Genomic DNA, 25,796 nt, shown 5'->3' with positions numbered 1-25,796 from the left:
ACCATTGATTGCAAAAACGGCACTCCGCTGAGCGCCGCCGCCCGGCTGTAACCTTCTGAAACAGTCGGGCACTTCTCGGCGGCCTCCGGAACCTGAACCCAAACCCGAACTTCCGGGTTCGGGGTTCGGGAGAACGCCGAGAAGCCCCCTGGCTATTTTAAAAGGTGACAGCCTGGCGGCGGCGCCCAGCAGAGCGACATTTTGCGACATTTTTTTCTTTTTGCACGCATTAATCGCTTTTACATTGTTTCCTATGGGAAACAATGTTTCGTCTTACGAACTTTTCACATTATGAACCTACTTCTGGAACCAATTAAGTTCGTAAGATGAGGTATTACTGTACATGCTCCTGGGACCCTATTAGTGTAGTGGAATTTGCTTGAGAAGCTGATATGATTAACAACGAGCTCAGCTCCTGCTCCAGGGGATATACTGGTAATGTTTTGTCCGAATGTCTGCTTTGTTCTACCCTTTGGCTACTGAAATGCTTCCTTCTCTCTTGAAAGGGCCTTAGTGTTTTTTCACCAGCTCTCTCTTCTTGAGGTACATTTGTTAAAGTGATGGGCTCCTATGGGAATGGTCAGTAACGCAGTTCCGGTAGCAAAATTTGGAGCTCCACCCCAGAGCACCCAATTTGCACTGAAAGATGTTGAAACAAAATGCATAAGCCATGCCCACAGTAAAAAATTGGTAGCCCATCACTGATTTGGTGGAACAACATATGTGTTCCCTGTGTTCAGTTACCAAGGTTAATCTTTCTCTTTCATAAGGCAGAACCAATGAGAAAATAGTGATGCTGATCACTGGTGCCATTTTTTCCTGTGCCTACGTTTCTGACCAGGATGTCCTTCTTATCTTTTTCATCTTCCTAAGTGACAAATTCAAAAGGCAGCACAAAACTGCTGCAGAGATAAGAAGGTTTGACATGTACCAGAATAAAAATGCACAATTGGAAGGGACCTGAGACAACACTCTACCCCGATATAGGTTTCCCACATCAATCTCACACAGAAACTCCATAACTGCTATCTTAACAGCCTTTGCTCCCTATGATATTCAACAGATCTTGAAATGACTAACATCTGGCAAGAAGTCATCATCTGCTGCAAAGATCTGCAGGGGTTCTGATGGTGTGTTGGCTTGCATGATCAATGACTTTGCAGGCTGGGCCTCAGACATTCTTCCAAGATAAATGGCTTTCTCAAAAAAGGGCCGATTGTCATTTTTCCGTTCAACATCAATTTTCACTGTGGTCTGAGAGTATCTGTATGGATTATTTTCTTGGGAAGCCTGGAGAAAGAGAGAGTGAGAGCACAGATCTTTTAAGGGCTAAAATGTAAAACTTTAATGGAAGGTAGATGAGGAGGTTCTCTTGAAGAAAGATGGGTGAATGTAGCATATCAAAAGGATCCTCCCAAGGATGTGGGAAAGTAGAGGAGAAGGGACTATGAGGAAGGTCTTAGGGATCCCCAATTCAGAGAGGCAGTGGAGCCCATCCACTATATCCTTTATACTGATTATGATGATGATTGTTGTTGTTGTTGTTGTTGTTGTTGTTGTTGTTATTATTATTATTATTATTATTTCTGCCAGGTTCTCTGGTAAAAGCCTCCTGAAAATTCACGGGTACAAATTTCAGACACACACACGTTTGAAAGTTCAAAACAATGTTCTCTATCACAAAATTCAAAAGAAACAAAGCACCCTCTTTGTATTGCAAAGAGCACTCTTCCCCAAAACAACCTTGTAGGCTGTACAAGTCCCTTAATCAGTCCTTAAGTACTTAGCTAGTAGCTGTGAAGAAACGTCACAGCCCTCCTTCTTCCCACAAAGTGAAACACACACACACTTGACTCTGCTTTGGTGTCAAAGGCGTGAAAAATCCACAAACGAAGTTCAGAAACAGCGAGGCATGATCCTGAAGAACTGCGATCAGATAATCTTCCACAATGGCCAAACTAGCATGCTGCTATTTATAGCAGCAGCTCTAATTACTGGAGCCCCACCCAAACACAGGTGGCCTCTCTTATCTCCTGTAATATTTCCTCAATTGGTCTCTTTGATGCATAAGTCTGCGCCTGCATGGGTCTAACACTTCGTCATCCGAATCAACCGAAGATAATGGTGATTGGCTTCCTGGGCTATGTGCCAAGCCCCCCTCTTCCAAGTCACCCCCACCTTCATCTTCGTCTGAGGAAACTGCACTCCCTGACTCTGCCGGCAACAAAACAGGCCCAGGACATGTGGACATTTCCCCTGCCTCTACCTCCACATCCCTGGGGCAGGAGCTGGGCCAGAGCCAACCACAGCATTATTATTATCATTGGCAGTGCCAAAGGATCTCAGCAAACATTTGAAAACCATCGGAATTGACAAAATCTCCATCTGTCAATTGTAAAAGGCCACTTTACTGGGATCGGCACACATAATTTACTGCTACATCACGCAGTCCTAGATGCTTGGGAAGCGCCCGACTGGTGATGAAATACAAAATCCAGCATAGTGATCTCGTTTGCTGTGCTGCATTGTTTAATAATAATAATAATAATAATAATAATAATAATAATAATAATAATAGCAACAAGAAGAAGAACAACAACAAAACAACAACAACAATAATAACAATAACAACAATAACAATAATAACAATAATAACAATAATAACAATAATAACAATAACAATAACAATAACAATAACAATAATAATAATAATAATAATAATAATAATAATAATAATAATGTTCGAAGGTAGCTTTACTTGGAACAATTTCCATCCTGCGACAATATCTGTAACATCATCAAACATCCAGATCTGCCTAACCCAGGTCCTTGGTAAGGACTCAATATGGTAGCTAGACAAAAATGCTGAATCCAGTCTGAACATCTGGGTGACTGTACGATGATTAACAACAATAATAACAACAATATTTAATTAGTAATTAGTCCATTATAAAAACCATCAGAGATACCTGGATAGGTTTTGGCCTTAATGGGATGATCATTAATTTATTTCATTGTATGTTATAGTATGAAATGGCAAGATCTCAGAGTTGACAAGATCTTCCCAGCAGTTTTAGAAAACAGCAAGTTCTAAATTTCATTTACCTAATAGGTATGACATCTATTTCTTACTGCCTAGCTTTGCCTTGCCCAATCAAATGCCCTCTAGATGTTTTGGATTTTAATTGTCTCTATTCCCAACCAACAAAACCTGTGGCAGCATATTTGGAATTCTGGCCTTCCTAATTATGTTCTTCTGGCAAACAAATATTCAAAAGTCACATTTTATTAAGAACAAACTAATGCCAGGAGACTTACCACAATATACAACATGAATGTCTTCAAGGTGTTTGCAGGCTTGATCATAGTTATGTTTCCAGAATCTCTGTTTAGTATGAATGTATCGTTATCATTTCCTAAGTACAATTGGAAAAAGAAAATACTTGGTATGCATGATTACTACAAAAAGAGTAGGATGAAGCTTCCTGACTGTGTCATGCACAAGATTGTAAAGTTGTACATTGGATATTTCTGCTTGTTAGCATTAAATCCAGTGTGGTTCCAAGACAGGCAAAGAATCCCCGTTTTTCATGTTAGTTTTATATATTTTATTTGGTAGGTTATTTTAATTTTATCTTTATTGTAAGTTACACAAATAACCTAATATTATAGAATGTCCAATTGTTTATTTCTTTGATTATTCCTTTTTCTCAAAGCCTATCTTACTTCTACTGGAACCTGACTTGGAATATATGTGTCTCTGCAAGGATATATTTTTAATAGGACCAGCAATTTCTCTCTTTGTAAATGATTGAGGCAGCCTTGTTAAAAAATGACTCAGATGCTATTACATCAACGGCTGCATTTAGGGGCAAGTAACTCTAGACCAGTAATGGTGAACATCCCCCACCCCCAGGTGCCAAAAGAGTGTGGGCACGCGCTATCGCACATGCCTGATTGCCCACATGTATAATTCAATGCCTTGGGAGGGCAAAAACAGTTTTCACCCCCCACCCACCCCCCAAGGCCCTCTGGAGACCGGAAATGGCCTGTTTCCCAACTTCCGGTGCTCATGTTTCACCCTCCTCAGGCTCAAAGACTTCCTTGGAGCTGGGGGAGGGTAAAAACACCCTCTCTCATCCTCCCGGAGGCTCTCTGGAAGCTAAAAATGCCCTCCAGAGCCAAAAATCAGCTGGCCGGCACACACATGACCGTTGTAGCTGAGCTAGGGCAATACCTCGCATGCCAGCAGATATGGCTCCATGTGCCACTGTTCTAGACCCTAAGGTGGACTTTGAACTCACCAGTTCCCACATTCTAGCCTGGTGCCTTTATCACTCCATCAAAGTGGCACCAATTACTGTATACACTGTATATGGACCAGTGGTGAAATCCATTTTTTTTTACCACCGGTTCAGTGGGCATGGCTTGATTAAGAATAAGGGTGGGAATGGGGTCTATTTTCCATCTCTAAAGCTCAAATCCTTCCAAAAATATTCCTGAAATCACACTGTGGAATTCAGTCACTGGTTAATAATGTTCAACAGCAATCAAGGGGTGGGTTCTGGATCCTTTTGCTGCCAGTTTGCTCAGAGTTGTGCTGTATGTGCACACTTTGCCCTTGCTAGCTCTTGGAGTAATCAAATAATAACTTCTGTGCATGCACAGAAGTAAAATCCAAGATGGTGGCGCTCACAGAGACTCCTAGAGAACTGGCTCCATGACATCATGGCCAAACTACTAACAGTTCTAAGTAACCGGTTAGAACTGGTAGGAACCCACCTCCGATTTGGAGGCATTTAGAGGAGAGGATTTACAAATTTTTATAAGGATTGTCTGACTCCAAGAAGTTGGATTACAAATCTTTCCCCATTTTATATTTGAAAAACTTGATATTTATTTATTTTATTTTTATGCCTCCTTTCTCCTTAGACTCGGGGCAATTTACAATATGTTAGCAATAGCACTTTTTAACAGAGCCAGCATATTGTCCCCACAATCTGGATCCTCATTTTACCCACCTCGGAAGGATGGAAGGCTGAGTCAACCTTGAGTCACTGATGAGATTTGAACCGCTGACCTACAGATCTACAGTCAGCTTTAGTGGCCTGCAGTACTGCACTCTACCTGCTGCGCCACCTCGGCTCATGATATATATAGTATGGAGAATATGTGTAGAAATCTGGCACTATTATTAAATAATTTCTTCATTGTCTCTGGATCCCTGGATTACACTTGAAATTGTCAAGTCTAGGAAATCAATACCTAGTTTTTAAATTAATTTTAAATTTAGATTAAAAGGGGCCTTTAATCTACTCACCAGCAGCAATTTCATATATTACTTTCTCATTCAAGCTTTTATCCCCATCAATAGCGTAGAGTGGTCCTGGCTTCAAGATCAGTGGTCCACTCTGCAATGGCAATAAAAGGAAATAATTTCCTGACAGTTCCAGTAATTTGTTCATTTTCTTTATTTATTTATCAAATTTAGCCCTTGCCCTTCTCTGCATAGTATGCAAAATATTGAAAACATCAAAACTGTATATAAAAGTTATAGAAGAGGGAAAGTAGATTAAAAGCCAATGTTAAAAATTAATTAAAAAGCAGAGGTAGAGACTTCAGGATGCTAACCAGCCCCAAGCAAGAGAGCAATGCCAGGTCTTCGGACATGGGGTTGGACTTGATGACCCGCATGGTCCCTTCCAACTCTAACAATAAATAAAAAAATAAAAATAAAACATTTCTGAAAGTCCAGGTGTCAGGCTGAAAGCCATCATGGAGCTTTGGCCTGCCACAGTAACACAGCATAAGGGAATTGGGAGGGGTAGAAGAGAGCCACAACAAATTCCTTTCCTCAGTGTTCAAGGTCAACTTTTGTTCTGCGTCAATTGTACAAAAGAGGAAGTCGGTGAATCCCTGCACTGGACTGGTCCACATTATTGCACTTGTGGGTGTGGGGATGTGAGATGAACCTTCACCTGGGTGGAGTACTGGTGAGAAATTAGTATCGTAACCAACATGGCTCTTCAAACCTAAATCGACCCTTTTGCTTGAGAAGTGGAGTGGATTCTGATTTATTTCTCAGATGCTATTTGGGGCGTTGACACCAGGAGAACTGGGCTCCACCTTGCCTTTGGAGGTTATACTTATGATCCAAACTTATGTCTTATCAGGTCAACTTGTCCTCGTACTTCCACTTATTCTTCATCAACCATATTCCCCTAGGGCGTTGGCTCTTCTATGACTTGTGGACTTCAACTCCCACAATTCCTGAGCCAATCATGCTAGCTCAGGAATTCTGGGAGTTGAAGTCTACGTGTCATAGAAGAGCCAACTTTGCCTACCCCTGCCCTAGGGTAAACATATCCGGTTGATTAAGGTTAACTGCAAAATGGATATGCCAAACTACATTTCTTAGTATATAATCATGTCATGTTTTCAACACAACCCCTCCTTTAGGCTTTTACCAGGACAAAGGGTCATATGAGGTAATTGGGGTTTTTATTTTTATTTTTACCATTTGTTCTGAAAGATTGACTTTGCCGGTGTAGCCAAGACTGATACACACTATGCGGCCTCCAATGGTAGTACATGGTTGAAACCAGGGAGGTTTGAGATCAGATTGTACAATCCATATGGATATTGTGGCTGTAGCTGTGTGTGTCCCTGGCGCATCAGCACTTCCATCCTGTGCAACAGAAAAATAAAGAACATATTGGAGAAGGTTCATTGGCTAAAAAGTATCTTGAAGTATTAGATCAATCCTTCTAGTACATTTGCAAAAGCCAGTAGGATAGATGATGATCCAGGAAATGGCATGGTTTGTACCCCTTATTCTTTAAAAGCCAACACTGAATGGTGAAGAGCCTCATATGATCTATGGTGTGGATTCAATTCTGCAATAGCCATCTCTCAATGGGGAGATGTTTCCTGTTTCAACACTTAAGCTAAACGTCTCAAAACTGGCAGATATCACAATTGGTAGTTTCAGCTTCAGAAGGAAAATTAAGCAGATGACAGAGCATGCAAATATTTTGTTTGCAATAAAACTCACCATGGCCCTTAAAGTAAATCTCATAAAATTAATTGCTTCATAATCCAGGGCTTTACGCAAGTAAATTTGTGGGTTGTTAATTCCTTGTATATTGAAATAGTCCATTGCTTCCTATCAATTAACAAGAAAGAGAGAATGCCGATTTTAATTACAGATATAGGAAACAATACACAACACATGCAATTCTGAGCTAAGAACATGTTTGTCATCTTATTTCCAACCTCATGAAAAGTGAATCACGGAGTTTCTATGCTGTTTTTCTCAGGGATGAGCTTTGAAAATTTTAGCAAGGGATCTCTGCCTGGTTGCTGAGTAGATGTGCATTATTATTATTGTTGTTGTTGTTGTTGTTGTTGTTATTATTATTATTATTATTATTATTATTATTATTATTTCTTCATTGGCAATGCTGTTTTGCCATAATTACAACTTTGCAAGTTGGAAACCACCTAAACGTTCTTATAAACTCCACAGCATTGTATTTTTTTAATTAAAAAACACCCCACTTCCTGAACTAGAGAAAGAAACCATGGCGATGGGGGCGTTTTTGCCCTCCGTGGATTCCAGAGGCTTCCCTTGAGCCTCCAGGCGGGCAAAAATGGCCTCCCCAGAATCCGGAAGCCCTACTGAAAATTCAGGAAGGCCCTCTTTCCAAACTTCCAGTAGGCCCGTTTTTTGCCTTCCCTGCGTCTCTGCGCACCCTGCAGATACCTGCATGCAAAATGGGCCGTGTTGGGACTCCTGGGAGGGGCGGGGTGGGCAGGGCAGGGCCATTCAGGCGTGGGATTTGGGGGTTCTCCGAACTGCACAGAATCTTAACTAGAGGTTCTCTCGAACCCCTGTGAACCCCAGCAGCTCCCCTACTTTTTCTTCCCTTCTACAGAATAAATATTTATTATTATTATTATTATTATTATTATTATTATTATTATTATTATTAATTAGATTTGTATGCTGCCCTTCTCCAAAGAGAAATATAATTGTCCATATATTGATGGGTTAAAAAAAACCTTTTTAATGACATTTCTTCTGCTGACTGAGATATTAATTATACTGATTAGGAAAACAATACTGGGCGGGGAATACAATGGAGGGAGAAACTGACCATTTTACAATTGGACTTTTCATAATTTATCAGGAGGAAATAACCTTCTTTCTTCCCCAAAACCCTAAAATCTTATTTCATGGCTGGACGCTCTTATTGACACATTTCATGATTTATCTAACATGACCTGTCTGTAGATTAAGCCTTTTTTCAGTTGAGAAATGCTCCTTTTTACTTCCACTTCGTGGAGAAAGGAAACACACAGGTGAACGTGTGGTACTGTTCTATCTGATAATGACATTACTGAGCCATTAATATGAGACAGTTTTTCAGTACTTCAGAGTTGAGTTGCTAGAAGTGCAGTTGGCCACTGCACACCAGTAGCGGCTGCCAGATTGTGCAATTTGCGCGCAACCACTCTGGTGCCAGTCCTTTGGGCGCCACCATCATTTTTTCTTTAATTTTTGGGATTTTTTGCTTCCTGTGCATGCGCAGAAGCAAAAATCTTTTGAGGGGATGCCCGTGTGTGTGAAATTTCAGTGATTTTTTTGCTTCCATGCATGCACGGGAGCAAAAAATGGCTGAAATCTCACACACGCCCATCCCCTCACGATTTTGGTGCATTTTTTCTTCCTGTGCATGCTGGGAAATGTACATGTCTGTGTGCATAGCACATACCTGCACATGAGACTATCCATGCTGTGCGCACAGCATACTGGTAGTAGCAGGTAAGAGGAATCCGCCCAGTGAAGGGCTACCAAAATTTTTACTACCACATTGTGGGCAGGGCTTATGCAGGACGCCCTGCATTTTCTTTCAACATCTTTCAGTGCAAATTGGGTGCTCTAAGGTGGAGCTCCATTTCCGCTACCCCACTGCGTTCCCCCCCCCTTCCGGGCAGCAGCCCACCCCTGAATCCACCCCTGGTACTGATCCTTCACTTCTCCAGTCTAAGCAGAAAAAATGGCAATCTTCAGAAAAGAGAGAAACAATGTGTGTCCTGCTTTGGTAGACTGCTTATGGAGAGGTTTAGCCTTTGGTCTAGTTGAATTTATATTCTACATCTCAAGAATTCAGTTGAACTATATATATATAGTATATAAACTATGTACTATATATATATATCCTCCACTCGAAACAGTATACCCTACGAAAATAGACTAACAATACTGGGTCTAGTAAGCTTACAACTACAACGCCTAAAACACGATCTAAGTATTGCCCAGAAGATGATATGCTGCAATGTCCTGCCTGTCAATGACTACTTCAGCTTCAACCGCAACAACACAAGAGCACGCAACAGATTCACACTTAATATTAACCGCTCCAAACTTGACTGTAAAAAATATGACTTTAACAATCAAGTTGTCGAAGCGTGGGACTCATTACTGGACTCAGTAGTGTCAACCCCTAACCCCCAACATTTTTCCCTTAGACTATCCACAATTGACCTCCAGGTTCCTAAGAGGTCAGTAAGGGGCGTACATAAGTGCACCAGTGTGCCTTTCGTCCCTTGTCCAATTGTCTCTCCTTTATCTCATATATCTTTTCTTCCTTTCATATATCTTCTCTATTTTTATATCTTTTCTTCTATCCTTTTCTTTATACATATTACTACATGTCTATTCTCTTCAATATGTATTGTGTATTGGACAAACAAACAAACAAATAATTTTTAAAAAAAACCTAACTGGACTTCCTTCAAGGCTGTAGTACACTGTATCAAGATCAGCATCAGTAGCAGTCACGTTTGCCAGAGGTACAACAATGGTGTTCACTTTTGTATCCTGAAAAGGGAAAATGTTTCTTTAGAGGTTTATTGAATTGATCCACAGAAGTACACATACATACACACAACGTTCTCTAAACACCCAGGAGCCCCAAATAAAAAAATGCAGCCCAGAAAAATAAAAAAGAGCAATGAATTCAGGACAAAACTAGGTTTGATTTCACAAACTGCAATCGCAGGATCGCAGAACATTGCAACCAGTCATAAATGCAAACTGGTTGCCAAGTGCTCTGATTGCGATCATGCGATTGTGGACGTGATGCAATGGTTATAAGTGTGAGGATATGAATCACTTTTGCTGAGGCCATTGTAATATTTTGAACCATTGTTAAATGAATTATTGTAAGTCAAGGACTACTTATTAAAGGGATGGAACCTGATATTTTACAGAGACAAAAATTAATCAGCAAAGGGTATGTATTTTACGAATAACAGCATACAATGTTGTGATGTGTCATTCTTTCGGAAATGTTGCTAAATAAAAGAAAGTAGGCATATTAAAATAAAGAGATGCATAAAATCCTTAGAAAGAATCACAGCTGCCTATAAATTTGAATTGCGTTACAACTAATTCACTGATTAAGATGTAGGATATAAATGTATACGGTATATTGAATGCCCCCCCCCAAAAAAATATTGCCCTAATTTGCTATGAGGCTCCAATATCTAGTAGCAATGCACATACAATAAACTTTCTTGGAAGGAAAAAAAAGCTTTATACAGTGATGAGTATAACTTTGTGAGTGGAATTTTGTATCTATCTCTACATTAGTTCATAGATATTTATTGCTGGCGCAAAACTATCATTATCTCAATGTCATTGGCTCATCGGAACTATAATTATTTCCTTATTACTACATTCTCAGTGGGCATAGGAACACAATGGTTTACCTCAGGAACATCCACGGTGATGTTAGTTTGCTTGAACACTGGTTCATTATCGTTTTCATTTTGAATAAAAACTAAAACAATGATACTTCGTATCTAGGGATAAATAAAGCAGAAGATGGTTATCAGTGTATTTCAAGCTCAAAAGGAACTCACAAAGGCAAACACCCATTCTTTCTCCAAACCAGTGTTTCCCAACCTTGGCAACTTGAAGATATCTGGACTTCAACTCCTAGAATTCTCCAGCCAGCGAATGCTGGCTGGGGAATTCTGGGAGTTGAAGTCCAGATATCTTCAAGTTGCCAAGGTTGGGAAACACTGCTCCAAACTATCATTTTTTCTACATTTCTTGCATATATAAGGGGCATGCATAAGTGCCTTCCGTCCCTTGTCGTCATGTTTCTTTTGTTTTTACTAGTACCATGCATATGAATATTATATCTAATGTTTCTTCTTATTTTTTTCTTATTACCAGTATCATGTATATGAATATTATTATATCATTAGATACCTCAAAAATAAATTCTGTTTCTTCACAATCCATCCCCCCACTTTCTTAAAGAAAGAGACTAATAAAATGAGCAATTATAATAAAAAGAATCATGCGTTGGTGGTGGAAGAGATGCCTTGTTTCACTGTCCATTTAGGGCTAAAAAAACCCTCTGCTTGAATCTCTGAAAACGTCTGTTACTCAATGGAATCAAGGCTGATCCAAGTGAGTCCTAGTTCATCTAAATTAGCTATGGCCTTGAACAATTTCTAATTCTTCCTAAAACTGGAGGAGGATCTTTTCTTTGTAGGCAGCATTAATGCTGTACAAAATTCAAGCAGCCCAGTGCCAATAAAACAAAGCATAGATGAACGTCATTGAAGAGAAAAAAAATTATAATAGACTTGTTGACACAGTAAGATATGTTTTGCTGTACATGAAATTCTTGATACAAAACCATCTTCAATTTGTCTAGACTTCAACTCCAACAATCCTCAGCCAATATAGCTGTGATAGTGGCCCTATAAGATTGTCCTATAGGAACACTATTAACCTTAAGAATATAAGAACATAAGAAGAGCCATGCTGAATCAGGCCAAAGTCCATCGAGTCCAGCATTCTGTGTCACACAGTGGCCCACCAATTGTACATGGGGATCTTGAGCAGAAAGAGAAGGCATAACCCTCCCTTTCCCCTGACCCCCAACAAATGGTACTCAAAGGAATCCTGCCTGCCTCAACCAGCATAGAGGTGGCAGGTGGACATCTGTTTCAATAACCACCGATACACTTGTTATCCATGAATCTGTCTAATCCTGCCTTGAAGCTAGCAAGGCTGACAGCTGTCACAACCTCTTCTGGAAGTGAATTCCATAAACCAAGGACCCTCTGGGTGAAGAAATGTTTCTCTGGATTTGTCATCACTTTCTTACCTATGAGCTTTAGGAAGTGTCCCTATGTCCTAGGATTGTGTGATAGAGAAAAGAATTTTTCTCTATCCACCTTTTCTATCCCATGCATGATTTTATACACTTCGATCAAGTCACCCCTTAAATGCCATCTTTCAAGGCTGAAAAGACTTGCGTTGCGACCTGGTTTCATAAGGGAGGTGCTCCATTTCCTTGATCATACTAGTTGCCCTTTTTTTGCACCTTTTCCAGTTCCATTATATCCTTCTTGAGGTGAGGTGACCAGAACTGTACACAGTACTCCAAGTGTGGTCTCACCATCGATTTGTACAGAGGTAATACAACACTTACCGACTTATTTTCGATTCCCTTCCTAATCAAGCCAAGCATGGAATTTGCTTTTTTTTTTTACTGCCGCTGTGCACTGGGTTGACATCTTCATTGAGCTGTCTACCAAAACCCCAAGATCCCTTTTTGAATTGTCTCAGAAAGCTTGGTCCCCATCAGTTGGTAGGTATAATTGGGGTTCTTTGCCACGATATGCATAACTTTGCACTTGTTTAGGTTAAAATGCATTTGCCACTTTGTTGCCCACTCACTCAATTTCGAGAGATCCTTCTGGAGCTCCCGACAATCAGTTTCACTTTAGTGTCGTCAGCAAACTTTGCTACCTCACTATTTACTTCTACATCCATATCATTAATGAATAAATTAAAAAGTAAAGATCCTTTGCAAATACATTTCTTCCAATGGATTCAAAGGAAATTTTGAAATATGACTCACTTGCACATCTGCTTTCCAGCATATCAATTCCAGCTGAAGCGTCGTTACAGTCTGCATTAAAAAATAAATATTTTAATTTAAAGCAACTTTTTGTAGCACAGCTATTGTTCAGATATAGAATTCCTAGCAAATGCTGGTGGTTCTGCTGGGCCTTGCGATGGAATCATTATTCTTTACATCTACACAGTTTTCAATGGGAAAATGCTGGCCTTGATCTTGGGAAAAATATCTCCCACCCTGTTTTGTAAAACATACATCAAATCCAGCAGTTTCAGATCTCTCTCTCTCCCCTAGTTTTTGTGAAGATAAGTAAAAGTTATCTCCTAGGGAGAACCAGCTGTTTCTGCAACAAAGTGGAGAGGTTGCTTAACAATTGAACATGCACCTGGATATCTCAGAGTGGAGATGGTTCATTCACGGGTGATTCTGAGCATTTGAGATTAAAGCGATTAAAGGATAAGAAGCCAATTTCTACTCTGCCATTCAAACTAGCAGCTTCCAAAGTATTATTTTTACTGCCCTTTGTATATGTATTTGTGTTCATTATCAGTCTTACTCCTGACATGTGTGCAGGGTTGAAATGGTCTCGATTCGCTTGTGCTTGTCAGTCATCTGAGAGCCGGTCGTGAAGTGAGTGCAAGGCTCCTCCCACCTGCCCGGATGCCGCCATTTGGGTTCTTTTACCCTCTGCGCATGCACAAAGCATTCTGTGCATGCACGTTAAAGTGGAACTACAAATGGCAAGCCAAGAGATCGCCCCTAATAAGAACTTTTAATTGGATTTTTTAAAAATGCTAATTAAAGGCTTTGAAAACCAATGGGGAAATACAAATGGTAAACCAAGACAATAATCTGGGTAATTTTTTACCAGATTTACAAAGGAGGTTTGTTAAAACTTTGAAGAAGGCTCTGTGATGGGAAGAAGAAAAAATGAAGAGGCCAAATCCTACAACATTTGCATTTGTTAAAAATCAAGAATTTTTTTAGACTTTGTAATGTAAAACTGTTATTTTAGATTTTAATTATTAGATTTGTTACCCTGTATTGTTTTTATCACTGTTGTGAGCCGCCCCGAGTCTACGGAGAGGGGCGGCATAAAAATCTAATTAATAATAATAATAATAATAATAATAATAATAATAATAATAATAATATAAAGTTGAATGTTAAAATAAAATATAATGTATAAAACTTTGGTAGTCCTTGATAGTCTTTTTGCTGACAGCAGGACTGCAAAGTTGATGAATTATGGTTTTGCATATAGAAGGGATAGGTTATGGGAAGAAGAGATATTTGCGGTCCTATGGGGGTGAAGAGTTATCAAATGTGTTTTTACTTGTTACGATGAAGATAGGAAGTCAATTTTTACATATTGGGTTCTTTTTCCTTTGCCTTACTTTCTTCTTCTTTTCTTTCTTTGTACTTTTTAATCTTACCCTCTATTTCTTTTTTCTGTATTTAATTTGAATTTCCTTTTCAAAGTTAAATGAAACAAAAAAATGCTCTATTGCAGAGAGGAAAATATCTCAGGTTTCTCTATTACTGGACTGTTCTTTAAAGATTTGTACGCTTTCATAGAAAAGTGCAGTCGATCTAGCAATTACTTCTGGTTTCCCAGTCTTGGAATCTCTATCCTTATTCTGTGCCCCTATTTGAAACCTTTGAAAAGCAGGGCCTATTGATGAAAGGACAAAATATTTCCATTGGGCCCGCCCAGCACACTGGGAACACTGAAAACAGCTGCTCAGAGGTTGAACTAGTACAGAAATAGGCAGCATCGTGGCTTACAATATCCAGAGTGGATAATGAAGTAGACCCAGAGACAGGGTTTGAGCAATCGGTACTTTTATTCAGCTCAGAGAATAAGTGACAGCTCAGCAAGGTAAAGTGACGATTCAGCGAGTACCGACTGGCTCTGCAGGGAGAAGCCGCTTCTTTTATACTTTTGCGGTTCCCGCCAAAGCGAGAGCCGGCCGCGTCTGAGCCAATCAGGAGCGACTTCCTGCTTGGGCTCAGACAGCGCTGGAAAAGAGGAACAAACTATTTACAGCGTTACAAGGTAGCCATTTCAGGATACAACACCCCTCCCCTCATAGTTGGACCCATCCATCAAGAAAGCCACGTGACGAAGTCGTCCAATCGGTGAGGCCTTCGAGACTCTCGCGCTGACCTGCGCAGTCCATTTTCTCCTTCGCCACTGACTGTGGAGGATGGCTCGCCGCTGTTCTCCCGGTGCGGTGGACTAGGCCTGGCGGGCCCAACGAAGGCCTCGGAGGACGAGGATGGCTCGGCGTCGCTGGATGGTTCCCCCTGGCCCGATAAGTCTCTCTGCGTGTTTCTTAGTTCGGGCAATGTATAAAAGTCTGTTGAGGGGGGAGAGTCCGAGTCAGCGGGTTGTTGTAATTGGTTTTCAGTTCGTTTCCGAATGTGGTCTATGTGTCGTTTCCACAAACGACCATCCTCCAGTTTAACAATATAAGTCTTGGGTGCATTTTGCTTAACAATAATTCCCTTCATCCAGTTTACATTTCCATCAAAGCATTTTACATATACATTTTGACCCAAATACATTTCTCTTTCTGGTTTTATGCACATTTGGTTATTATTCAAACAGAACCTTGGGTTTAACCTGTCTAGTGGTGACCTCAACTTTCTCCCCATCAATAACTCTGCAGGGCTTACATGTGTGTGCGAGTTAGGGGTAATGTGCTGGGTTAATAAGAATTGGTCCAAGTTCTGTTGCACATCTCCAGGGACTGACCTGTGCAATGCCTCTTTTGCCACCCTTACGTAACGTTCTGCCAACCCGTTAGCCCAGGGCGAGTAAGGCGAGATGAGGGCATGTCTGACCCCCAGGCCATCTAGGAATAATTCGAATTGCCTGGCTGTTAGTTGCGGTCCATTGTCAGACACCAATAGATCAGGGCAACCATGGGATGCAAACAGTCTGCTCAATACCTTGATAGTGGCACTTGTGGTTATGTTGTTCATTGCTATTATTTCCAACCATTTGGAGAAAGCATCAACCACTATTAGGAAATACTGAGACCCCACTGGGCCAGCAAAATCAATGTGGATCCTAGACCAAGGGCCAGCAGGCTGTTCCCACTCAGCCGGAGTTGTTTTGGGGGGATTGGGCCTAGACTCTTGGCACGGGTCACACTTTGAAACCCAACTTTCAATATCAGCATCAAGCCCTGGCCACCATAAATGCCCCCTTGCTAGGCTCTTCATCCTGACAATCCCAGGATGGCCCACGTGTAACATTCTGAGTACCTTTTCCCTTAGGCGTTTGGGGATGATCACTCTATCCCCCCACAGCAAACAACCTTTTACATATGACAATTCAAGCCTTTTGTTCTTAAAATCACACAATTCAGGTTTAACAATATCATTTTGCCATCCCTTTAGAACACAGTTCACTACTTGTTTCAGGATTTGGTCTTGCTGCGTGTGTGCAGCTACCTCTTTTGCTGTGGTTAGTGGGTTTTCCTCGAGTTCTATCATTAGCACGTCTGTGGTTGGAACAGGGTCTTCTACCAAGTCTGCTATGGGGCATCTGCTGAGGCCGTCTGCATGATTGATTTCCTTCCCCCCCTTGTGGGTGAGCTCATACTGATACCCAGAGAGGAAAAGGGCCCATCTGATTAGTCTTGGAGACATAAAAGGTGGAGTGGGCTTGTTGGGGGCTAGCAGGCCTAGTAGGGGTTTGTGGTCAGTGACTAGCTCAAAATTTCTTCCAAAAATGTAATTGTGAAACTTCTTTACCCCTGCCACTAATGCCAGAGCCTCCTTGTCTAACTGGCTATAATTTCTCTCCGTGCTGGTCATGGTTCTTGAAAAAAATGCTATTGGGGCCTCTGTCTGATTAGGTAGAACGTGAGCTAGGACTCCTCCTATGCCGTACGGCGAAGCGTCGCACGTGAGCCTAATGGGTAGTGAGGCACTATATTGGACTACTACACTTTTAGAAGTTAGTAAATTTTTTATTTGAGCAAAGGCTTCACGTTCAATTTTCCCCCATGTCCAGCGGGCTTCCTTCTGGAGTAAACGATGGAGAGGCTCTGCTACTGTTGCCTTCTGCTTTAAAAAAACGGAATAAAAATTAAGGAGGCCCAAAAATGCTTGCAACTCACTCTTATCTCGTGGCTCTGGGGCTTCTCTAATTGCTCTCAGCTTCTCAGTTGTGGGGTGGATACCTTCCTTATCTATTTTATATCCTAGGAATTCAATACTGTTAGTTCCCCAGACACATTTATCAGGCTTGATTCGTAACCCTTTGTCCTGTAGCCTCTTAAGTACTTCCCTTATTCTTTTGTTCACTTGTTCCTGGTTTTCCCCTGCAATTAAGATGTCATCAAAATATGGGATGGCCCCATTTACCCCTGACAATAGGCGTTCCATGATGCTCTGGAATATCCCTGGGGCTATGCTCACCCCAAACTGTAACCTCGTGCATTTGAAAGCCCCCCTGTGCGTTACAATTGTTTGAGCGTTTGCTGTTTGTTCATCGACCGGAAGTTGCTGGTAAGCCTGCGCCAGGTCGATCTTTGCGAACCTTTTCCCCTCCCCCAGGGAGTGTAAGAGTTGTTGCACAACCGGAATGGGGTAGGGGTGGTGTTGGAGTGCCTTATTCAGGGTTGATTTGTAATCAGCGCAAACTCTTAAGGAGCCATCTGGCTTCAGGGGTGTCACTATGGGAGTTTCCCATGGCCCCTGTTCCACAGGGACCAAGATACCTTGACTAATGAGTTTGTCCAGCTGTAAGTCTAGCTTGGGGAGAAGCGGGAGGGGAACCCTGCGAGGTTTCAGTCTAACTGGTGGGACCTTGGGGTCAATAGAGAAAGATATGGGGGTTCCCTTATACAATCCTAAGGTGGGGCTGAACACTTCAGGGAACTCTTTCACAAAGTTAGGCATAATATCACAGTTTACATTATACACACCCGAAATTTCAATCCCCAACGGTTCCATCCATGCTAGCCCTAGCAGGGAGTGTTTGGCCCCCGTCACAATAAGCATGGGAAGGGTACATTTGACATTCTTAAATACAATAGGTACATTTGCAGTTCCCAGGACCGAGATTACCCCCCCTTGGAAGTCTCTGATCACCAAAGAGGTTTGAATTAGGTCAGCCTCAGACACATTAGGCATATATAGCTTAAATTTTTCCCAGGGCATGATGGTATATCTCGAACCCGTATCTAGCTCCATTGAGCAAGGCTGGTTATTTAGCAACAACGAGATAACAATTTTAGCCCCCTTTTTGGTTGCCGTGTTATTCACGGAATATTGAGAGTTACCTCTATTGTAGTCTCGGTTAGCGGTGGGGTAATTCCTTTGACCCGAGTTGCGGAACGGTCTCCTTTCTCGCGATTGGGGGGGGTGGTTTTGGGGTCGCTGGTATTGTTGTGTGGCAAAAGTTTCTTCTGGTGCCGTTGCCCTGCATGCGATGGCGATGTGGCCTCTCCGGTTGCAACGGCGGCAAGTGGTGTCGCGGAACGGGCATCGATGGCGCTGGTGATTTCCCCGGCAGCCCGCGCAGGGGGCTGGATGAGTAGCTCTAGGGTGTCTCGGTTGGTCTTGCAGGAGGAGGCAGTCGTCCCCGTTGCTAGTTAGCTGGCCGCGGACGTCTGTTCCCATGGCGCTGGGAGACTCGGCGTCGATCTTGGCAATGGTTTCTCGCCTTCCGTGCTCTTTTAATTCTCTTGCCGCTGCGTCGGCTGCTTCCGCGGTTTGCGCTAATTTGATTACGGTTTGTAGAGTCGGCTCATCTTCGGTGAGGAGTTTACTTCTCACTGTGTGGTTCTTCATGCCGAAAATCAAGGCGTCGGTGAGGCGAGCTTCCGGATCTTGAAACTTGCATTGAGCGAGTACCGTTCGAAGCCGCGTTGTGAATTGGCTTATCGACTCGGTTTCTCTCTGAGCCATCATGTGAAATTGATGCCGGTAAACCACGGCTGGTCTGGTTGGTTTAAAATGGCTCGCTAGTTTCTGTTGAAGGACGTCCCACGCTGTGGCTCTTGCTTGTTCTGGTTCGGTGAGAGTTTGGGCAAGTCTACGGATCTCTGCGCCGCAGTAGTTTAGAAAAATAGCCCGTCTGCGATCGGCTCCGGCGTCCTGCATTCCCGCCGCCTCGAGGAATATCTCGAAGGTGGCCATGTACTCGTCCCAAGTCATTTTCTCGGCATCGAAAAGTTCTGGAGCCTGGCCGATCTGGATTTTGTCCATGTTGCACGCGAAGTTCTTCCGTTCGTTCGTCGCCAGTGAAGTAGACCCAGAGACAGGGTTTGAGCAATCGGTACTTTTATTCAGCTCAGAGAATAAGTGACAGCTCAGCAAGGTAAAGTGACGATTCAGCGAGTACCGACTGGCTCTGCAGGGAGAAGCCGCTTCTTTTATACTTTTGCGGTTCCCGCCAAAGCGAGAGCCGGCCGCGTCTGAGCCAATCAGGAGCGACTTCCTGCTTGGGCTCAGACAGCGCTGGAAAAGAGGAACAAACTATTTACAGCGTTACAAGGTAGCCATTTCAGGATACAACAGATAATGTTTAACTCTGAGAGAGGATGAAGAGCTTTCATGCCGCTTAGTTTCCAATTTTCATAGAGTCTACTTCTAGGGAAATTCAGTGGCCTTACTTACACCTAACTAGCACATGGGGACTTTTGGTATGCAAAGCGGTTTTCACTGGAACTCAGGCAGCATTGAGAACCAGAGGTAGTGAACACCTTTAAGATCTTTCACCTGAAGGACAGGCAGTCCTCGACTTATGACCACCATTGAGCCCAACATTTCTGTTAGTGAGTGAGACAGTTGTTAAGTGAATTTGCCCCATTTTGTGACCTTTCTTGCTAAAGCCGTTAAGTGAATCACTGTGGTTGTTAAATTAGTAACACAGCTGTTAAAACTTCAAAGTGTCACTAAATGAACTGTTGTAAGTTGAGGAGTACCAGTATTGGTACCTTTCTTCTGATAGGTTGTATTCATAGAGTATTTATTTATTTATTTATTTATTTATTTATTTATTTGTTTGTTTGTTTGTTTGTTTGTTTATTTATTTATTTATTTATTTATTATTTGATTTGATTTGATTTGATTTGATTTGATTTGTATACCGCTCCTCTCTTTAGACTCAGGGCGGCTCACAGAAATAATAAAAACAATGTACAGTACCAAATCTAATATTTAAAAGCAAAACATACACACAAACATGCCATACATAAACTATATAGGCCTGGGGGAGATGTCTCAATTCCCCCATGCCTGACGGCAGAGGTGGGTTTAAAGCAGTTTACGAAAGGCAAGGAGGGTGGGGGCAATCCTAATCTCCGGGGGGAGCTGGTTCCAGAGGGTCGGGGCCGCCACAAAGAAGGCTGTTCCCCTGGGTTCCGCCAGACGACATTGTTTAGTCGACAGGACCCGGAGAAGGCCAACTCTGTGGGACCTAACTAGTTGCTGGGATTCGTGCGGCAGAAGGCGGTCCCGGAGATATTCTGTTCCGATGCCAGCACTTTGACTTATGACCAGAAACTTATCGGCAACCAATGCAGATTGTGGAGTGTTGGTGTAACATGGGCATACCTAGGCAAGTCCATGATTGCTCTCGCAGCTGCTTTCTGCACAATCTGATGTTTCCGAACACTCTTCAAAGGTAGCCCCATGTAGAGAGCGGTTTTTTGTTTGTTTGTTTGTTTGTTTGTTTGAGTTCTAGGCCGCTCTTCTCAACCAACTCAGGGTGGCATACTAAAATGTTTATGGAATTAATTCAGTAGACTAGAATTAATTGATATAGAATAGAATAGAATAGAATAGAATAGGCCAAGTGTGATTGGACACACAATGAATTTGTCTTGGTGCATATGACATTTGTCAAGAATCATGAGGTACAACACTTAACGATTGTCATAGGGTACAAATAGCAATCAGGAAACAATCAAAATTAATGTAAATCGTGAGGTTCACAAAATACGATATATGGGTTGGAGTCACAAAAGCTCAACCAAAATTAACCTTAACCAAATTTAGCACAGTGTGAAAATGGAGCCTCTCTAGGTTTTTAACCATCCGCACCTAAATGTATTAGGTTATCCCACAATGCCCCTGCTTTACAATAGTGGAATCAGCTCAGTTGGGAGGGATTTCCTTGCATATGAATTATTGGAAAAGTCTTAGGAAGGAAGAAGTCTTCTCATATTATAGCAGGGGTCCCCGAACATGGCAACTTTAAGACTTGTGGACTTCAACTCCCAGAATTCTCCAGCTAGCTGGAGAATTTTCGAAGATGAAGTCCACAAGTGGTCCTGGGAGTTGAAGTCCACACATCCACAAGCCAGCTGAAGAATTCTGGGAGTTGAAGTCCACAAGTCTTAAAGTTGCCAAGTTTAAAGACCTTTGCATTATAGGCAGGTGAGGCTCAGGACTGCCATATGCCTTCCTTGGGCCTCTCCACTTTCTTTAAACATGGTAGAATGTATATCTGTACAGAGAAGAGGAAACACTGGAGGTTTTCCACTAACTTTACCAAGATACATTGACAATTATCTACGGTCTTTGGACTGGGACAACTGATAAGCACAAAGCATGTCCTATACTGTACTTATTAATACCTACATATTAATTATGTCTTATTATTGAATAGTTTTACTGTGTGTCCCTAGGGTCAATTCACTTGTATGTTACACAGTCTTTATACACATACACCTCAATCCCATCATGACCAGCCAATTCTAGACCAGCTTTCTCCAAGCTTGCATTCATCCAGTGCATCTGGAGTGGGCTAGGTTTGAAAGATTTCCCTGACATCAATTTCTGGCTGGATTTAAGGCTTTCTGCCCCCCAATTCCAGTACCTCAAAATCCACAGACTTTTTCAGGATGAGTTGTGAGTCCTTTATTTCAAACCATTCAGAGGGAGAACTTGTTTCTGTAGAAGGTTTAATTGTGACTGTAACGCCAGGATTAGTATGAATGTCAGTCACCACCAACCCTGGATCGTTATTCTCCATTATTTCCACTAAAGTGTGGTTTACCGAACATTCTGATAAAACAGAAGAAAATAGATTATATCGACAGAAGCATTAATTTATAGAGTCATAAGAATCCACACTTTGAATATAGCTATTTTATTGGGGCTATTAGAGCGAGATGGCAGCAAAAATAATTTGATATCTACTGGATATACAGTATATTCCTCACCCCATTCCTAAGAGGTCTGTAAGGGGCATTCATAAGTGTGTCAACATGCCTACCAACCCTGCCCCAATATTCCCATGTACTCAAAAAGATCTCATGTATACATGTTTATACTTTTACTTATATATGCTTGACAAAAATGAATAAATAAAATAAATAAAATAAAATATCACTTGTGATGAGTTTATGCCAAATGTCACTGCAATGGGAAAGTTGGTAAGATAGTTTCTAATAATCATTTTATCCAACATGAAATCCAAGTACATGCATGTCAAAACTGATATAATGTCAAAGAAACAATTAGCTTGTCAACTTCCTTCTGAAATCATCTACTAGCTTGCAACGTGGACAATCTAAAACTAAGAAAATAACCAGCGTGGGCTTCCTTCCATCTTTTTCATGCAATTATTTTACATGAAATTAGTTAATTGTTTAGATAACTCGTTAATAACTTGTTAATTGTTTAGATAACTCATTAAGTAAACATGAAACATAGTCCACTTTGAAATTAAGGTGTTGTTTTAAAATCTTCGTCTAGACTTGAAAACTTTTATTAAAGTTTAAATTATTAACCTAACCAGTTAACATTTTCTTCCCTTAACAAAGCTCTGTTTTTATGCTCTCTTTCAAGACAGTAAACTCTTATGAACATGAGTTCATGGCATTTCTTTTAAGTAAGTCCAGAGTGTGCACATGTATTAATAATATGTTTGTGCTTATTATATATCATATCCAGATTTGCACAGTCTCAATTATTTTTTGTGTGTGCTGGAAAAGCTTAATGTCAGTAATTCCCAATCAACATATTTAAGCATGTGATCCTGTAGATAAAGTTTTGCCCATCCTTAGCACTTACCTGCATTCTGGGATTCAACCTGTGTTACGGATAGTAAGAGGAAGAGCACAGAAGAACAAAAGGGCCTGAGAAAAGCCATCAAGCAGACAAGAATCAAATTCAAGAATTTCAGGGGAAACAATCCATCCACTTTTCTTCATGTGTTGTCAAGATACATCTTCCTTTCACTGTTCAAGGAGGAAATAATGTTGCAAATTACTGTGAACTGACACAGTAGTTTAACCTTTGCATCCCAGTTTATTGATTCACTTATTTATGACTTATTTACTGCCATCATTTGCTGAAAGTATTTCTCAGTTTCACCTGCGTTGCAGGGCAGATTATTGCTGCCATCACTGGCCATCTGCTCAGTAGGCAATTCTTCCAAGTTCAACGATTACACAATCACAATCAGAATAGAGCTGAAAGGAACCTTGGAGATCTTCTAGTCTAACCTCCTGCTCAAGCAGGAGACTCCATTCCATTTGAAACAGATAGCTGTCCAGTCTGTTCTTAAAAGCCTCCTGTGATCAAGCACTTCCAACTTCTGAAGGCAAGCTATTCCACTGATGAATTGTCAGGAAGTGTCTCCTTAATTCCAGGTTGATTCTCTCCTTGGTTAGTTTCCATCCATTGTTTCTTGTCTTGCCTTCTGGTGCTTTGGAAAACAAATTGAACCCCTTTTCTTTGTGGCAGGCCTTCAAATACTGGAACACTGCTATCATGTCAGACCCTACTCCTTATTTTCTCTAGACTGGCTGTTCCCACAACCATTCTTCATATGTTTTTGTCTTTGGGCTCTTAATCATGTTAGTTGCTCTTCTTTGCACTTTTTCCAGAGTCTCAACCCTGAACATGCGAGTTTAAGGGTTTCTTCCTTCAGTCTCTTCTACATACCGGGGCTAACAGATCTGGATTGGGGCTGGGGCTAACTGGGGTCAACATTGAGGACCTGTATACTGCACGAGTCAAAAAGAGGGCGGGTAAAATATTTACTGACCCCTCACATCCTGGACACAAATTGTTTCAACTCCTACCCTCAAAACGTCGCTACAGAGCACTGCACACCAAGACAACTAGACACAAGAACAGTTTTTTCCCGAACGCCATTACTCTACTAAACAAATAATTCCCTCAACACTGTCAGACTTTCTACTAAATCTGCACTTCTATTCTACTAGTTTTTCTCATCATTCCTATCACCCATTTCCTCCCATGTTGACTGTATGACTATAACTTGTTGCGTATATCCTAAGATTTTTATTAATATTGCTTCTTCATTGCTTATTTGACCCCTATGACAATCATTAAGTGTTGTACCACATGATTCTTGACAAATGTATATTTTATGTTATGTACGTTGAGAGCATATGCACTAAGACAAATTCCTTGTGTATCCAATCACACTTGGCCAATAAAATTCTATTCTATTCTATTCATATCTGGACGGCAAGCATCCTGACAATGAAAATACCAAGGGTCCAGGTAACATCTGAACTAAATCAGAGTCCAAGTCAAAGTACAAAGTTCCAATTTAGCCATCCTGACACCTACACAGGGAAACCTGGATCTGAGTTTTTCACTCAATCGAAAGTTCACATCTCTTGTCCCCCACCCACAAACTCTACCCACTCAGATTGCATCTGTTCCCACCTAAAAATCATCCCTCCTTAGTTCCCATAAAAATGAGCCGAGGTGGCACAGTGGGTGGAGTGCAGTACCACAGGCCACTAAAGCTGACTGTTAGATCTTCAGGTCAGCAGTTCAAATCTCATCACTGGCTCAAGGTGGACTCAACCTTCCATCCTTCCATGGTGGGTCAAATGAGGACCCGGATTGTGGGGGCAATAGGCTGGCTCTGTTAAAACGTGCTATTGCTAACATGTTGTAAGCCGCCCTGAGTCTAAGGAGAAGGCCAGCATTAAAAAAAAATAAATTGAATAAATAAATGAATAAATCAAATCAGGTCTTCTATAAATAGCCTGGGGAACAAACAGGATGAACTGGAATTACTAATGCACGAGGGTGAATAAGATCTAATTGGAATAAAAGAAACCTGATGGGATGAAACACACAACTGGAACACACAGATAGAGGTTACAATCTCTTCAAGAAAAATAGGTCAAACAAGAAAAGAGGTGGAGTTGCTCTATACATAAAATACCACTACACTTTTACAGAGCTATATTCAACCGAAGAAGATAACCCCCTAGCATATTGGTTAACATAAGAGAAAAAAGTGCAACACTACAATAGGAGTATACTACAGGCCACCAAACCAAACTGATACAATGGACAACCTCTTTACAAGCCAGCTAACAGAAATATGCAATAAGCACAACACAACAATAATGGGGGACTTTTAACTACCCTGACATCAACTGGAAAACCAACTCAGCACCAAGCGGAAAGTCTAATAGACTTCTCACAAGTCTTGCAGATAACTTTCTAGCCCAAAAAGTGGAAACAGGAACCAGAAGGACTGCAATACTAGATCTAATACTAACAAACAGGGAAGAAATGATAGAGGGAATTGAAGTAGAAGGGACATTGGGTGAGAATGACCACATCATTCTAAAATTCAATATAATACAATCACTAACTGCTGAAACCAACACCACTATAGTCCCAGACTTCAGAAAAGCGGACTTCAACAAACTCAGAGACAACCTGGAAAAAATCCCCTGGAAGGACGTTCTAAAGGGTAAATCCACACAGGAAGCCTGGGAGGCCCTCAAAAACACAATCACAAATGCCCAACACAATACAATCCCTATGAAAAAGAAAAACAGGAAAACTAAAAAGAAACCAGCA

General features: G+C 41.3%; 1 protein-coding gene across 3 annotated transcripts in view; it reads right to left on the bottom strand.

Annotated features, from left to right (window-relative positions):
- Positions 1-23,183, bottom strand: part of CDHR5 (cadherin related family member 5) — a 41,512-nt gene extending 18,329 nt beyond the window's left edge. For all 3 annotated transcript variants that reach the window (XM_070765443.1, XM_070765452.1, XM_070765462.1), the window contains exons 1-10: positions 23,004-23,183; positions 21,805-21,992; positions 12,957-13,007; positions 10,780-10,872; positions 9,791-9,886; positions 7,055-7,165; positions 6,518-6,688; positions 5,321-5,411; positions 3,319-3,416; positions 1,081-1,290 (exon numbers count right to left, since the gene is read on the bottom strand). In XM_070765443.1, the coding sequence (XP_070621544.1) occupies positions 1,081-1,290; positions 3,319-3,416; positions 5,321-5,411; positions 6,518-6,688; positions 7,055-7,165; positions 9,791-9,886; positions 10,780-10,872; positions 12,957-13,007; positions 21,805-21,992; positions 23,004-23,082 (1,188 nt within the window). In that variant the 5' untranslated portion in view covers positions 23,083-23,183. The remainder of the gene's footprint in view (positions 1-1,080; positions 1,291-3,318; positions 3,417-5,320; positions 5,412-6,517; positions 6,689-7,054; positions 7,166-9,790; positions 9,887-10,779; positions 10,873-12,956; positions 13,008-21,804; positions 21,993-23,003) is intronic.
- Positions 23,184-25,796: the final 2,613 nt, after the last annotated feature.

The sequence above is a fragment of the Erythrolamprus reginae genome, chromosome 1 (genome assembly GCF_031021105.1).
Source record: "Erythrolamprus reginae isolate rEryReg1 chromosome 1, rEryReg1.hap1, whole genome shotgun sequence".
Taxonomy (NCBI): domain Eukaryota; kingdom Metazoa; phylum Chordata; class Lepidosauria; order Squamata; family Dipsadidae; genus Erythrolamprus; species Erythrolamprus reginae.
The sequence above is the reverse complement of the archived record's forward strand: the minus strand, read 5'-3'. Positions and strand labels throughout refer to the sequence as shown.